A 16076-nucleotide genomic window follows, 5' to 3' on the forward strand; every position below is an offset into this window, starting at 1 on the left:
ATTGCAGCAGGATTTACTTTCAACCACTAAACTGGTGGAAACACTTAAAGCCAAGAATGTCGACTTTGAGAATCGGTCCAGAAGACAGAACCTTCGTATACTTGGTCTCCCAGACAGCAAAGAAAAAGACGACCCTTCGAAATATTTTGCTCAACTTTTAAAAGATGCGTTCCCGTCGGTTATCCCTCCGTTACTTGATCGTGCACATAGAATTAGGCGTCGATCATCGAGTGCTCCAGCTAAACCTTCGGTTGTAATTGTCCAGTTTCATTATGTACACGACAAAGAACAACTTATTCGTGTGGCTCGGCATGTAGGAATGGTTAAATTTCAAGATTACTATTTCCGTTTGGTTGAAGATTTTAGTCCTGAAGTTATGAAGAAAAGGCTTTTTTTTAAACCTCTGATGTCTGAATGTTATGAGAAAAATCTAAAACCTGCGCTCTTATACCCTGCTTAGAAGCTTAGAATCTCTCCGCCGAATGCTCCACGCCAGACTTCCTTTCTACATCTGAAGTGAGAAGTTATCTGGAGGAGAACTTCCCTACTGCTACAGACACTAATCTCTAATAAATGAGTGATTCTGATCGTGTAAGATGGTTTTCGATTCCTCAAACCAGATTTAGTCTCTGGTTATTGGTGTAGGTTTACCCTATACTTTATATTTAAGTTAAAATGTGTTTTTGTCATATTAATCGCTCTGTTTTATACACTTTAACTATTATACTATATTCTTGACTATTATTTTTGTTCCTTCGAAGGTGTATTTTTAACCCTTCGAAGGTGAATTCTTTTTTATTAAGATGGTGATTTTTTGAAAAATATTCTTGGTTTTGTTTAAAGATGGCGTTATTTTTTTTTCTCTTGTCTTCTTCCTACAATGCATCGCTTATCATATTTAAATATGTCTTGATTTGTTTGGGTTATAACCCAATTTATAAGCTTTTAGTGATTATATTCTTTTTTTTTACAACTAAGTATATTAAGAAGTGTAGTTTTAGTATAGTGATTATAATTCTTAAAGTCGGGGTATTTTTTTTAATATATATCATTTATATATGGAGTGGTCTTCTGCTGATATAGGGGTAGAATTAGTCTCATTTTTTCCTTTTTCTAGCCATATTTTGGCTTCTTTTCTTTTTCTTGTGGGGGTGGAGCATGGTCTGTTTTCTAATTTTATTTTTCTTTTACCAGTTTGTTTTAGTTTTTTCATTTGGGCTGTTTTTGAACTTCAAATAGGTTTACAATGTCATCACTTCTGGGTCCGCTCTTTATTTTTGTTCCTCTTCCGGGTGCGTGAGTTTATAATTTGGTTAACCCTTTTTATACCAAAGGGTTGATTTTAGAATTATGGCTCAGACCATTAATTTTGTGTCTTGGAATACTAATGGTTTAAACCATCCGATTAAACGAAAGAAGATTTTCAAAGTATTCCAAAGACTTAATGCTCATATCATTTTTGTACAAGAAACTCATGTGAGGAAGGAGGACAAATATCGCTTTTTTAGGTCTTGGTGGGGTCAACAGTATCATTTGAATTCGAATGCCAAAGTAAAGGGAGTTTCAATTTTTATTGACTCCTCTATTGCATTTGTTCAACACGATATCTTTTCAGATCCGAATGGTAGATTTTTGTTAATTACGGGTTTACTTTGTAATAAAAAGGTTGCTATGGTTAATGTTTATGCTCCAAATGTGGATTGTCCTGATTTTTTTAAGTCCTTATTTACCTAATCTAAATGAATATAAGTTAATAATGGGTGGTGACTTTAATTGTTGTTTAAATCCTTTGATGGATAAATCTTTATCTATTCAGACTTTACCCAATAAGTCGGCCACTTGTATTTACTCCTTTTTGACTGATAATTGAGTTTTTGATATTTGGAGATTTCGGCATCCTAACGTCAGAGTTTTCTTTTTTCACATGTTCATCATTCTTATTCGAGAATTGATTATTTTTTTATTGACTCTTGTTTTATTCCATCGGTAATTGGTTGTAATTATGATATTATAGCCATCTGTGACCATGCTCCATTAAAACTTTCTATTAAATTTATGGATACAGTATCAAATGCCAGACAATGGCGATTTGACTCTACCTTACTGCAAGATCCGGACTTGACTACATTTATGAAGGAACAGATCAATTTCTTCTTTTCAACTAATTCCATGGATGATATTTCTTGCAGAACACTTTGGGACACTTTTAAAGTGTATATACGTGGACAGATTATCTCCTGCTCCGTTGGTCTGAGAAAACGCATTAAGAAGGAAACTCTTTTATTGGTTGATACAATTAAAGAGATTGACAAGAAATATTCGATCAATCCTAGTAAGGAGCTTTACAAACAAAGGGTTGAACTTCAAACGAAACATAGTTTATTACTTACATCTCCGATTGAAAATCAATTAATGAAAACCAGATCTGATTTTTATATACATAGTGATAAATCAGGTAAACTGCTAGCTAGTCAGTTGAAGAATGCTTTGGTTAAACATCAAATCACTAAGATTCGTCAGCAGAATGGGGATTTGACAGTTAACCATGATGAGATAAATAAGTCATTTCAAGACTTTTATACCTCCCTGTATCAATGTGAATTCCCTCAGGATCGTAATACCATGTGTGATTTTCTTGGGAAATTGAATTTTCCAAAATTATCATCCAATGATCTTTCAATATTAGATACTCCTATTACAGATGCAGAAATCAAAGGGGTTATTTCCTCAATGAATTCTGGGAAAGCACCAGGTCCAGATGGGTATACAGTAGAATTTTTTAAATGTTTTTCCACTACTCTTTTTCCTTGGTTATGCAGGGCTTTTGAAGAAGCAATTAGATTGGGGAATTTGCCACAATCTTTTTATAGAGCTTCCATTTCTTTAATACTGAAGAAAGATGAAGACCCTACTGACTGTGCATCCTATAGACCAATATCTTTATTGAATGTAGACTCCAAGATCTTTTCCAAGTTACTGGCATCCAGGTTGGAGAAGGTATTACCCCAAATTATTTCGGAAGATCAAACCGGTTTTATTAAAAATTGCTATTCTTTTTTCAATGTTAGGAGATTACTGAATATTGTTTATACTCCTTCACATAGCACTTCAGAATTTGTTATTTCATTAGATGCGGAGAAAGCATTTGATAGAGTTGAATGGCCTTACTTATTTAATGTGTTGGAGAAGTTTAATTTTAGTCCGACATTCATTTCCTGGATTAAACTGATTTATCACACTCCAGTAGCCTCGGTGTTCACTAATAATCAAAGATCTCCCTTTTTTCGTTTATTTCGGGGCACTAGACAAGGCTGCCCTCTTAGCCCATTACTATTTAACATTGCTTTAGAACCTTTGGCAATTGCCATCAGAGAATCACAGGATATTTCGGGTATTAATCGTGGGACAGATATTCATAAGTTATCTTTGTATGCAGATGATTTATTATTATTCATTTCTAACCCTGAGAAATCTATTCCAGCAGTTCTATCATTGTTGGCTCAATTTAGTGAGTTTTCTGGGTATAAGTTAAATCTTAATAAGAGTGAATTGTTTCCTTTGAATAGATAGGTCCCAATTTATGGAAATTTACCTGTTAAATTAGTTGATGACTCTTTTATTTGCTTAGGGATTAAAATCACAAAAAACCATAAAGAATTATTTAGGTTTAATTTTTTACCCTTAATTGATCAGAGTAAAGGCTTGTTTACTAAGTGGTCACCATTACCTTTATCTCTGATAGGTAGGATTAATGCTATTAAGATGGTTATTTTACCTAAGTTTTTATATATTTTTCAAGCTGTACCAATTTTTATTCCAAAATCTGTTTTTACTAATGTTGATTCAAAAATTTCCTCATATATATGGCAGAATAAAAATCCCAGGTTAGGTAAAGTATACTTACAGAAGACAAAGAAAGAAGGTAGGTTAGCATTACCTAATTTCAGATTTTATTATTGGGCAGTTAATATTAGATATTTGTTATGTTGGTTGAAAGACTGGGATGGATCTTTTGGCCCTCATTGGGTGAGTTTGGAAATTAAATCCGTACCAGGTTATGCTCTGGGTTCTATTTTAGGGACTTTTCTCCCTTTTGCTCTTTCTAAATTGCGGAAACGAATTGACAACTTGATAGTTAAACATACTTTACTTATATGGTTTCAATTTCGGAAATTTTTCGGGTTGACTCAATTCGTTTTAAATATTCCTATTGTATCTAATTGCTTTTTCCACCCTTCAATTATAGATTAAGCTTATTCGGCTTGGAAAACTAAGGGATTACTAAGATTTTCTGATTTATTTTTGGACAATTGTTTTATGTCTTTTGAGCAATTAACTAATAAATATAATTTGCCTAGATTTTATTTTTTAGACATTTACAGATTAGGCATTTTTAAGTACTGTACTTCCTACATTTCCAAATTTTGTGTCTTCAGATATTTTGGAGAGTTTGTTTGAATTAAACCCTTTTCAAAAAGGGCTTATATCAAAACTTTATAATATAATTATGAAGATACGTTCAGAGCCACTTTATAAGACAAAAAATGATTGGGAAAGAGAGCTTAATTTTATTATTCCTATTGAGAATTGGGATAGAATTCTTCAATTAGTTAATACATCAACTATATGTGCCAAACATTCATTAATACAATTTAAGGTCCTACATAGGGCCCATATGTCCAAGGATAAATTAGCTCATTTTTATTCTTATATAAATCCTATTTGTGATAGATGTCAATTTGAAACTGCGTCTTTAACTCATATGTTTTGGTCATGTCCACTTTTGAAAAAATATTGGAAAGATATTTTTGATATTATCTCTGCGGTATTGAACATTGATTTACAACCCCATCCTATTACTGCAATTTTTGGTTTACCAATGATGGACTTATTTCATTTATCTTCTTCCACCTGTCGAATGATTGCATTTCTCACTCTGATGGCTAGAAGATCTATTTTGCTGAATTGGAAGGAAATTAACACTCCCACTGTATTTCAATGGTTGTCTCAAACTATGTTATGTTTAAATTTAGAAAAAATTAGAAGTGGTGTATTTGATACTTGTATTAAATTTGAAAAGATATGGAGACCATTTATTCAATATTTTCATATGATGTAATATGACCCTGTTCCAAGCTTATTTGATTTTCCAGCTTTAATCTTATTTACGTTGAGAGGATCAGAGTTGATGACACTGATGATTATGTATTCTTGTGAGATATTATAAACAGCCTTTTTTTTCTTTTTCTAGTTTTTCCTTTTTTTCTTTTTTTGCTTTTTTTTTCTTTATTAGCTATTAGATTAGTAGCTTAGTTATTTTTGCATAACACTTTTTTTCTGTGTTTTTTATATTATATATTATGAAATACCTAGATATACCTTGTTCATACTTATACTGTATGGTTCATGTTTTGGGAAAACTCATTTATACTGTAATCATTGCTTATGTATTCTTTCATGTGCAATGGGAATTTGTATGTTTGTAATCCCTTTAGTAATATATTTAGGAAAAGGAAAACTCTGATCTCAAACCCCCACTACCTTGTGACTATACCCACTCATAGGAAAGGCTTCAGGAGTGAACCCTGACAGAAACAATCAGGAGCTGGAATCCCTAAGGTAGCCCAAAGCGAGTTCAACACTGACTGGCAACTCCTGGAACACTGCTGGTGCCAAATTGTATCTGTCTCTGCCATTCCTTTGGACTTAGCAGCTGCATGGAAAGGGGGATTAGGCTACATGGGCAACAACTTGCTCTCCATATCATATCTCCCTAGCTTTTGTATCATGTAGTCAAGTGAGATGCATGAATGACCCCAACCATTGGAGGACCTCATTTTATTAAACCATAAATCTCATTTGCCTCTTGATTTGGTAGCGTAAAGGCATTCAAATAATATATACGTTATGGAGGAGGACAATTTCCATGTTATATACGTTCAGTAGGTGCTATATCCATAGTAAGTCTGAAAGGGAAACAGGATCATCTTTCGCCAGAGGATGCCATATCTGTGGAATTCATTACACAGAAGGCTGCAGAGGCCTGTATACTTCAAGTGGGTATTGATAGATTCTTGGTTAGTAAGGGTATCAAAGGTTATGGAGAGAAGGCAAGAGAAAATATTTGAGAGGGAAAATAAATCATCCAGGATGGCCATGATGACTTGCTGGGCTGAATTGCCTAATTCTGCTCCTATGTTTTATGGTCTGTATTCTAATGGAATAGAAAATAGTGCACTTAATTAATGGTCAAGACAATGACCAGATATGAATCCACACAGTTACTCTCTGTAACATTCAGAAGTGGTGGTATTTAAAGAATATACAACAGTCCAGCACAGGAACAAGCTTGGGTCTACAATGACTGTGGTTGACATGATGACAAACTAAATCTCTTGTGCCTACACATAACCCCAATCCTCCATTTCCTGCATGTTCATAGGCCTATCTAAAAGCCTCATATTCACCACCATTGTATCTACTTCCACTAGATTCCAGCCTGTTCCATGCACTTACCACTCTGCAAAAAAACAAACTTGTCCTGCACATCTCCTGTAAACCTTCCCCCTCTCCACTTAAAAGCATGATTTCTTGTATTTGATATTATTGCAAGAAAAACAGATTCTGATTTCTTATCCTATCTATACATCTGATAATTTTATTAACTTCAATCAGGCCTCCATTCAACCTCAGGTGATCCAGAGAAAGTGATACATGTTTGTCCAACTTCTCCTTACTGTTCATCCCTCTAATTCAGACAGCATCCTGTTGAACCTCCTCTGTACCGTTCCAAAGCCTTCAAATCCTACCTGTAGTAGGACACCTAGAGTGGTGCAGAATGGACTGGGGTGACTTGAATAGCACATAATTCATTTGGCTATTATGGCATAGAAACAGGATATTCAGCCCATTGAGACCATCCCGACTCTCAGCAGAACAATCCCACAGCTGTATTACCCTTCTCTTCTTCTCTCACTCTTCTTTAATTATGTTTTCTTTAACCTACACCCAAGGAAAATTTATAGTAATCAATTAACCCCCCCCCCCCAACACTTACACTCAATGGCCACTTTATTAGTTACACCTGCTCGTTAATACAAATATCTAATCAGCTAGTCACGAGGTAGCAGCTCAATGCATAAAAGCATGTGGACATGGTCCAGAGGTTCGGTTGTTGTTCAGACCAAACATCAGAATGGGGAAGAAATGTGATCCAGCTAACTTTGTGGAATAATTGTTGGTGCCAGACTGAGTGGTTTAAGCATCTCAGAAACTGCTGATCTCCTGGGATTTTCACACACAGCTCTGTACAGTTTACAGAGAATTGTGTGAAAAACAAAACAATGTCAGTAAGCAACAGTTGCGTGGGTGAATATGCCTTGTTAACAAGAAAGATCAGAAGAAAACAGCCAGACTGGTTCAAACTGACAGGAAAGAAACAGCAACTCAAATAACCACACGTTACAACACCTGGGTGCAGAAAAGTACCTCTGAACACAGAATAGTTTGGACCTTGAAGTGGATGAGATACAACAGCAGAATATCAGAAACATCCACTTAGTGGCCACTTTACTTGTTATAAGAGGTAAATACAAATAATATCATGAGCCACACACAATCTAACACAGATGCGAAGTATGGCCTCTGAAGCCACATGTACCTTTAATGTTTGGCAGTTCAGTCATCCCATTAATTTCTTCCCCTTTCACTATCTTCTTATACATGTTAATGGCTTGTGTTAAGTTGTCATTTGCTTGGAGGATTTCAGCTGCAGAACGTGGTGAGAGCAAACTTAGGAACTTTAGAAGTTCTGTGTTAAACAAATTTTGTTACAACATTGACTGCTGCTTACCCTTTTTTACTCATCTACCACACAACTGAAAGGCAGTACAGAACCTATTTTAAAATAATACCAACAGAATCAACAAACTCATTCGTAAGGCCAGTGATGTTGTGAGTGTGGAACTGGACTCTCTGACGGTGGTATCTGAAAAGAGGGTGCTGTCCAAGTTGCATGCCATCTTGGACAATGACTCCCATCCACTCCATAATGTACTGGTTAGGCACAGGAGTACATTCAGCCGGAGACTCATTCCACCGAGATGTAACACCGAGTGTCATAGGAAGTCATTCCTACCTGTGGCCATCAAACTTTACAACTCCTCCCTCGGAGTGTCAGACACCCTGAGCCAATAGGCTGGCCCTGGACTTTTTTCCACTTGGCGTGATTAACTTATTTTTATTTAATTATTTATGGTTTTATATTGCTATATTTCTTCACTATTCTTGGTTGGTGTGGCTGTAACAAAATCCAATTTCCCTCGGGATCAATAAATTATGTCTGTCTGTCTATCTGTAACACAACTAGATATAATTCATTGTCAAGATTCAGATACATTTATTTATCACAAGTATGTTGAAATAAGCCATAAGTACAAAAGATTGTACAGATACTGGAAATCCAGGACAACACACAAAATGCTGGAACAACACACACAAAATGCTGGTGGAACATGGCAGGCCGGGCAGTCCTGATGAAGGGTCTCGGCCTGAAACGTTGACAGTGCTTCTCCTTATAGATGCTGCCTGGCCTGCTGTGTTCCACCAGCATTTTGTGTGTGTGTTGTTTGCATTTCCAGCCTCTGCAAATTTCCTCGCGTTTGCTCACAAAATGCTGGAGGAGCTCAGCAGGTGGGAAATAAACAATGTTTCAGCCAAGAGTCTTCATCAAGACTGCAAAGGAAGAGTGTAAGGGCCAGAAACAGAGTTGGGGGAGGGAAATGAGTACAAGATGACAGGTGATAGATAGGCAAAGCCAGGTGAGGGTGGAGGTGGGATGAAGTAAGAAGTTGGAAAAGGTTAGGTGTAAAAGGTAAAGGGCTGAAGAGAGAGGAAGGAAAGGAAGGTGGAGAGGCAGAAGAGGGAGGTGATGGGCAGGTAGGAAGAGAAGGGCTGAGAGGGGTGCCACAATGTGGAACTGAAAAAGAGAGAAGGGGAGGGGTGAAAAATCACTGGAAGTTAGAGAAATCAGTGTTGCTTCCATTAAGGCTACTCAGAAGGAATAATGTGAAACTGTGTCATTTGTGTTAACAACCAAAAATGCTGGAGGTAGCTTACAAGTGTCACCACACATTCTGGTGCTAACATAGCATGCCCATAAGGATCAACAGAACAACAGAAGCAACACCAACAAAACAAAAACAGTAAAACAAGCTCCTTTCCCTCCTTCCCACACACCAACACAGAGAAGCCTCATTCCTGCAGGCAGGTTAACTCCAGCCTCAAATCCAATAAAAACCGGAAATGGGAAAGTGGCTACTCCATAACTTGGTGCATTCGTTCAATGCTCAACACGAGTATCAAGATGAGCTGCACTCATCATGTGCAATTCCTTTACATCTGTAATTCTGTTGCAAATAGCCAGCCTATCACTTGCATCCATATGCTGCAATCCTACCCATAGCTGAAAGTAAGACAACTATGGTAATTTCATATGGCATTCTCTCAACCAGAACCAACACAACTAACTACATAAAAGTGCACATGTTACATAACCATTCAGGCAAGTTAACAACCTTAATTTATGGATTTACCTAGTGCTTCATCATTATCCTCAGTATCACTCGCTAATCGGAAAAGTGTAGGTCTCATCTTCTCACATCGCTGGTACAACGCCTATGTAAAAGGAAAGCTCTAATTAATTAACACTGAAGCACTTTCTAAGTTCTGCAGGCTACAGCAATTGAAATGGCTCTGCCTGGAAGCAGATGGAAAAAGGATGTGATATACTTTGAGAAACAAGATGAATCTTTTCTTTATAGGCAGAGTGCCTCCAACATAGGATGAACAAAATGTAAACACAAAGTTCTCGCTCATACGATAACCTTCATTATTTATTTCTTCATTACTCTCCAAAGTTTCGTCTTTGCTGTAGTTCTCCAGCATCTCACTCAGTAGTTTAACATTGTTGTTCACCTCTTAGATTGCATTCACTCTTTTGGAAATCTTCTCCATTCTTTTCTGGTCCTGGGGAATTTATAGACCATGCTAAGATTTTCAGTATAGATATCACATTTTCAGTAAACTATTGGTCATGTGTCAAAAGAGAAACAATAAAAGGCGAGGAGAAAGTACTGGATTAATGAGTTAGACAGTGAATATTTTCCATTGTGATATATTCAAAATAACTATGGATTCAAGCATGTATTATCAGTCATTAACTGTTTTTTTTTAATCACTAATTTTTATTGCAACACCAACAAATTACATTCAATACAACCAGTTGCCGATTACATTTTGAAAGTTTAACCAAGCCACCCCCCCAACCTTCACCATCTCCCCTCCACCCCTCTCCCTCCCCACCAACCAACTGAATAGTAGTGCATACACGGACAGAGCATTCCTATTTTAACAGGAGATCTTTTAAGTTAGATATCAAATTTGTCCACATTAAGATTGTGTTTGGACGTGCATCATTTACTCTTGCTGATGATAATTCCAGGTAAGAAATGCACAAAAAGCTATCAGTCTTTAACTGTTACTACAAAATTGGTGCAACTTTGCAATCTGTTGGAATTCAGTTTTGATGATGGTTTCATCCAACTCAACAGAAGAGTCACAAGAGAAAAAACTGCAGACACTGGAATCTGAAAGAAAAATAGTAAGAAAGCTGAAGCAGTGAGGAGCCGGCAGGTGTAAAAAGAGAAAATGAGTTTTCATCTTTTTATCTGAAAGTCACAAAGACGACTGTTCAGTGCTGTCAACAACTGAGGATCATCTTTTGGCACTACAGGCAAGTGATATTACTGTGAAAGTTTGTTATACCTTGATGTAGAATGGCAAGGGGATATTCCCCAATGCCAACAGCTCCTGACCATGAGACATGGAAAGACGCAAAATGAAGATCTTCTTTTCAATATTACAATTTAAGTGCTCACAATAACTATAAAAAGATGTGCTGGCATTGGGGAAGGTCCAGGAGAAGTTCCCACGAATGATCCCAGGAATGAAAGTGTTAACGCACAACGACCATACTGATGGCTCTGGGCTCAACAAAGAATGAGGGAGCTCACTGAAACCTATCGAGCATTGAAACACCTAGACAGAGTGATCGTGGAGAAGATAACTCCTATCGTGGGGGAGCCCAGGACCAGAGGGTACAGACTCAGAGTACAAGGACACCCCTCTGAACAGGGATGAAGAGTAATTTCTTTTGCCAGAAAGAGATGAATCTATGGAATTCATAGCCACAGATGACTGTAGAAGCCAAGTCAATGGATATGTTTAAAGTGAAGGTTGCTAGGATCCTGATTAGTAAAGGCATCAAAGGTTATGGGGAGGAGGCAGGAGAATGGGGATGAGAGAGATAATAAATCAGCCATGATGAATGGTTAAGCAGACTTGATGGACTGAATGGCCTGATTCTGCTCCCAGATCTTATTGTTTTAAAAGACCTTCCATAATCAAACAGCCAGTCAGTCCAGTCAGTAATTGAGAACCATGACAAACCTCTTGGACCATCTCCTTGATTAGCTTATTTGTAGCTCAGAGGTCCTCTGTCTACCTGCTCTTCAGTAGTCTTGCCAATAGCTGAAAAGTTACAATAGCAAAAATATTGGAGCAAAGATTACAGGACTTAAAATGGTTAAGTACAATACAACTGGGTTAGAAGCTATCTCTCTCACAGATAAAAATAACACAGAACCTTGTGCACTGACAAGAAATGCAATCTCCTACTGTCATTAAAACTACATCAAACTCACCAGCTACTAGTCAGTGATTTTACAATACCTCCTAGTGTTTGAAATGACCTCTACAACTGTAATATACAATCAGGAGCCACTTTAGTAGGCATCTCCTCTAACTAATAAAGTGGCCACTGAGTGCATGTCTGTGGTCTTCTGCTGCTGTGGCCCATCCACTTCAAGGTTTAACATGTGTATTCAGAAACGATCTTCTGGAAACCAGTACTGTAAAGCACTAATTATTATTTAAGTTACTGTTGCTTTCCTGCCAACTTGAACTGCATCTTCTTTGCTGTCCATTACACCCCCGATCTTACTGTCATACTCAAATTGGCTGATCCATTTTGCCATATTATCATCCAGATTGTTGGTACAGATGACAAACAACAGATCCAACACTGATTCCGACAACACACCAGTAGTCACAAGCTTCCAGTCAGAGAGGCAATCCTCTGCTACCACTCTTTGGCTTCTCCCACAAAGACAGTGTCTAATCCAATTTATTCTTGAATGCCAAGTGACTGAACTTTCTTGACCAGTTTGCCATACATGACCTTGTAAAAGGGCTTGCCAAAGTCCATCTAAACAATATCCACTGCCTTACTTCCATCAACATTCCTGGTAACTATCTCAAAACAACTCTACAAATTGGGTAGACACACAAAGCCATGTTCACTATTCCTAATCAATCCCTGTCTATCCAAATATTTAAATATCTGCTCCCTTAGATGACCTTAGCAACTACTGATGTCAGGTTCACCAGCCTATGATTTCCAGGGTCATCCTTTCCTAAACAATGGACAATAGCTATCCTCCAATTCTCTAGCACCTCACCCATCGCCAAGAAGTTTTAAATATCTTTGCTTGAGCTACTGCAATTTCTGCGTTAGCCCCCTTCAGGGAGGGAGCAGCTTGTCAGGCCCTGGGGATTTATCCACCTAATTGTTTTAAGACAGCAAACAACTCTTTCTCTGTAATCTGTATAGGGTTCATAAACTCGCTGCTGTTTTGCCTCACTTCTGTATATTCAGCCGATAAACAGATGTAAAAAATCCATCTCTTTTAGCTTCAATTTTGTCCCTTTCTATTCTTTTGCTCTCTGTCTGCTAGAGCAACCACATCTTCTTTTAACCCTTATTTCCTTCAAGTGTTCTCTTGCATTTCTTATACACCTTAAGTAACTCATTTGCTCCTTCCTGCCTATACCTGTTTTTTCTTCTTCTTCAATCAAAAACCTGTTAGCCTTGCCTTTTATTCTGTCAAGATGTCCATGGCTACATGCTTTTATGCACTGAGTTGCTGCCACATGATTGGCTGATTAGATATTTGTATTAACAAAGCATACAGGAGAATGTAACAATTGTTTCTGATGGACTGAATAAGTGGACTGAAATGATAAAGTTTCTCTAATACTTCAATTACAATACTTCCCAAGTTGCTCATTGATTGTCAACTACTTTTGGATGTCTCATAGTTGTGAAAGTTTTTATATAAATGCAACTCCTCCATGGACTCTGCCTATACTTTGCTCTCAGTAAAACAGCATAATTAATGTGCGTAATCAAAGACCTCACTCATCCCAGACATTCTCTCTTCAATCAAGTGGAAGATACAAAAGCCTGAAAACACGTACCATCAGGCTCAAAGGTAGCTTTCACCCCACTGTTAATAAGATTATTGAATGTTTCCATGCTATGATAGGATGGACTCTTTGCCTTATTATGACCTTCAACCTTATGGGTTACCTCTCTTTGTAGCTGTTACTTTATTCTACAGTTACAAGAAAATGTTTGTTAATCCTTTATAATTACCTGATATTCTGCATGAATTTGATAGATACTTTCTTGATCCCAAGGGAAATTACAGTGTCACAGAAGCATTGCAGGTGCACAGATATACAAATATCAGAAGAGAAATAAGAAAGAATTAAAAATAAGTTATCTCAAATGGTTTAACAGGAAAGAATCATCACTTCCCTTGCTCATTAGAGAGCTTAATACTCTAATAATAAGAATGACCTCATATAGTGCACTTTGGAGTCTATTACTAAAAGAGCTCCTCTGTTCAGCCAAGGTGGCTGCAAAGGGTGTGAAACATTGTCCACTATTGCCAGGATTCTCTGTAGGGTCATTTGTTCTACCACAGCCCCCAGAGTGTCCAGTTTGACTCCAGTAACAGAGCCACCTTTCTGATCAGTTTATTGAGCCTGTCCACCAAGGCCTTCTCATGGCCCCTTCTGGCTCTCCTAATTTCATTCTTAAGCTCCTTCCTGCTAGCATTATGATCTTCTAGATTCTCTATCATTACCTAGTTCTTTGAACCTTTCGTAAGCTCTTCTTTTCTTCTTGACCAGATTTACAACAGCCTTTATACTCCACGGTTCCTGTACCCTACCATCCTTTCCCTGTCTCATTGGAACGTTTCTACACAGAACCCCTTGCAAATATTCCCGAACATTTGCCACATTATTTTCCTGAGAACATCTGTTTCCTATTTATGCTTCCAAGTTCCTGCCTGATAGTCTCATATTTCCCCTTACTCCAATTAAATATTTCCCTAACATGTCTGTTCCTATCCCTCTCCAATGATCTAAACCCCTCACTCTAGGAAGCTGCCAATCAATATTTGGGAAGTTAAAGTCTCGCACAGCAACAACCCTGTTATTATCATGATGATAGATTTTAATTTCCCACATATCGATTGGCATCTCCTTAGAGCAAGGCATTTAGATGGGGTGGAGTTTGTCAGGTGTGTTCAGGAAGGTTACTTGACAGAGTATGTAGATAAGCCTACAAGAGGTGAGGCTGTACTTGATTTGGTATTTGGAAACAAACCTGGTTGGCTGTCAGATCTGTCAGTGGGAGAGCATTTTGGAGATGGTGATCATAATTGTTATCTCCTTTACAATAACATTGGACAGAGATAGGAACAGACAAGTAAGAAAAGTGTTTAATTGGAGTAAGGGGAATTATGAGACTATCAGGCAGGAAATTGGAGGCTTAAATTGAAGACAGATGTTCTCAGGGAAAAGTACAGAAGAAATGTGGCAAATATTCAGGGGATATTTGTGTTGAGTTCTGTATAAGTACATTCCAATGAGACAGGGAAATTATGGTAGGGTACAGGAACCATGGTGTACAAAGGCTGCAATAAATCTAGTCAAGAAGAAAAGAAAAGCTTACAAGAATGTTCAGAGAGCTAGGTAATGTTAGAGATCCAGATGATTATAAGACTACTTGGAAGGAGCTTAAGAAGGAAATTAGGAGAGCCAGAAAGGGCCATGAGAAGGCCTTGGCAGGCAGAATTAAGGAAAACCCCAAGACATTGTACACATATGTAAGGAGCAAGAGGATAAGACGAGAAAGAATAGGACCTATCAAGTGTGACAGTGGGAAAGTGTGTATAGAACTGGAGGAAATAGCAGAGGTTCTTAATGAATACTTGACTTCAGTATTCACTATGGAAAATGATCTTAGTGAGTGTAGAGTGAGTTGCAGCAGACTGAAAAGCTTGAGCATGTAGATATTAAGAAAGAGGATGTGCTGGAGCTTTTGGAAAGCATCAAGTTGGATAAATCACTGGAACCAGAAGAAACGTACCCCAGGCTATTGTGGGAGGTGAGGGGGGTAGGGAGATTGCTGACACTCTGGCGACGATCTTTGCATCATCAATGTGGATGGGAGAGGTTCAGGAGGTTTGGAGGGTTGCGGATGTTGTTCATTTATTCAAGAAAGGGAGTAGAGATAGGCCCGGAAATTGTAGACCAGTGAGTCTTACCTCAGTGGTGGAGAAGATCCTGAGAGGCAGGATTCATAAACATTTGGAGAGGTATAATATGATTAGGAGTACTCAGCATGGCCTTGTCAAGGGCAGGTCATGCCTTACGAGCCTGATTGAATTTTTTGGGGATGTGACTAAACACATTGATGAAGGAAGAGGAGTAGATGTAGTGTATATGGATTTCAGCAAAGCATTTAATATGGTTAAATGCAAGGCTTATTGAGAAAGTAAGGAGGCATGGGATCCAAAGGGACATTGCTTTGTGGATCCAGAACTGGTTTGCCCACGGAAGGCAAAGAGTGGTTTTAGATGGGTCAGATTCTGCATAGAATTCGGTCAACAGCGGAGTGCCTCAGGGATCTGTTCTGGGACCCTTACTTTTTGTGATTTTTATAAATGACCTGGATGAGGAAGTGGAGGGATGGGTTAGTAAATTTGCTGATATCACAAGGGTTGGGGGTGTTGTGGATAGTGTGGAGGGCTTTCAGAGGTTACAGCGGGACATTGATATGATGCAAAACTGGGCTGAGAAGTGGCAGATGGTGTTCAACT

The 16076-nt window shown here is 37.9% G+C and overlaps 1 protein-coding gene across 1 annotated transcript in view; it reads right to left on the reverse strand.

The window, feature by feature from the left end:
- The window catches only part of LOC132382794 (guanylate-binding protein 1-like), an 80427-nt gene extending 68332 nt beyond the window's left edge, over positions 1–12095 (reverse strand). Inside the window, exons 1-3 of the mRNA XM_059953255.1 lie at positions 12000–12095; positions 9594–9675; positions 7661–7768 (exon numbers count right to left, since the gene is read on the reverse strand). Of these exons, the coding sequence (XP_059809238.1) occupies positions 7661–7768; positions 9594–9675; positions 12000–12095 (286 nt within the window). The remainder of the gene's footprint in view (positions 1–7660; positions 7769–9593; positions 9676–11999) is intronic.
- Between the last annotated feature and the right edge of the window lie 3981 nt (positions 12096–16076).

Source organism: Hypanus sabinus, chromosome 29 (genome assembly GCF_030144855.1).
Source record: "Hypanus sabinus isolate sHypSab1 chromosome 29, sHypSab1.hap1, whole genome shotgun sequence".
Taxonomy (NCBI): Eukaryota; Metazoa; Chordata; class Chondrichthyes; order Myliobatiformes; family Dasyatidae; genus Hypanus; species Hypanus sabinus.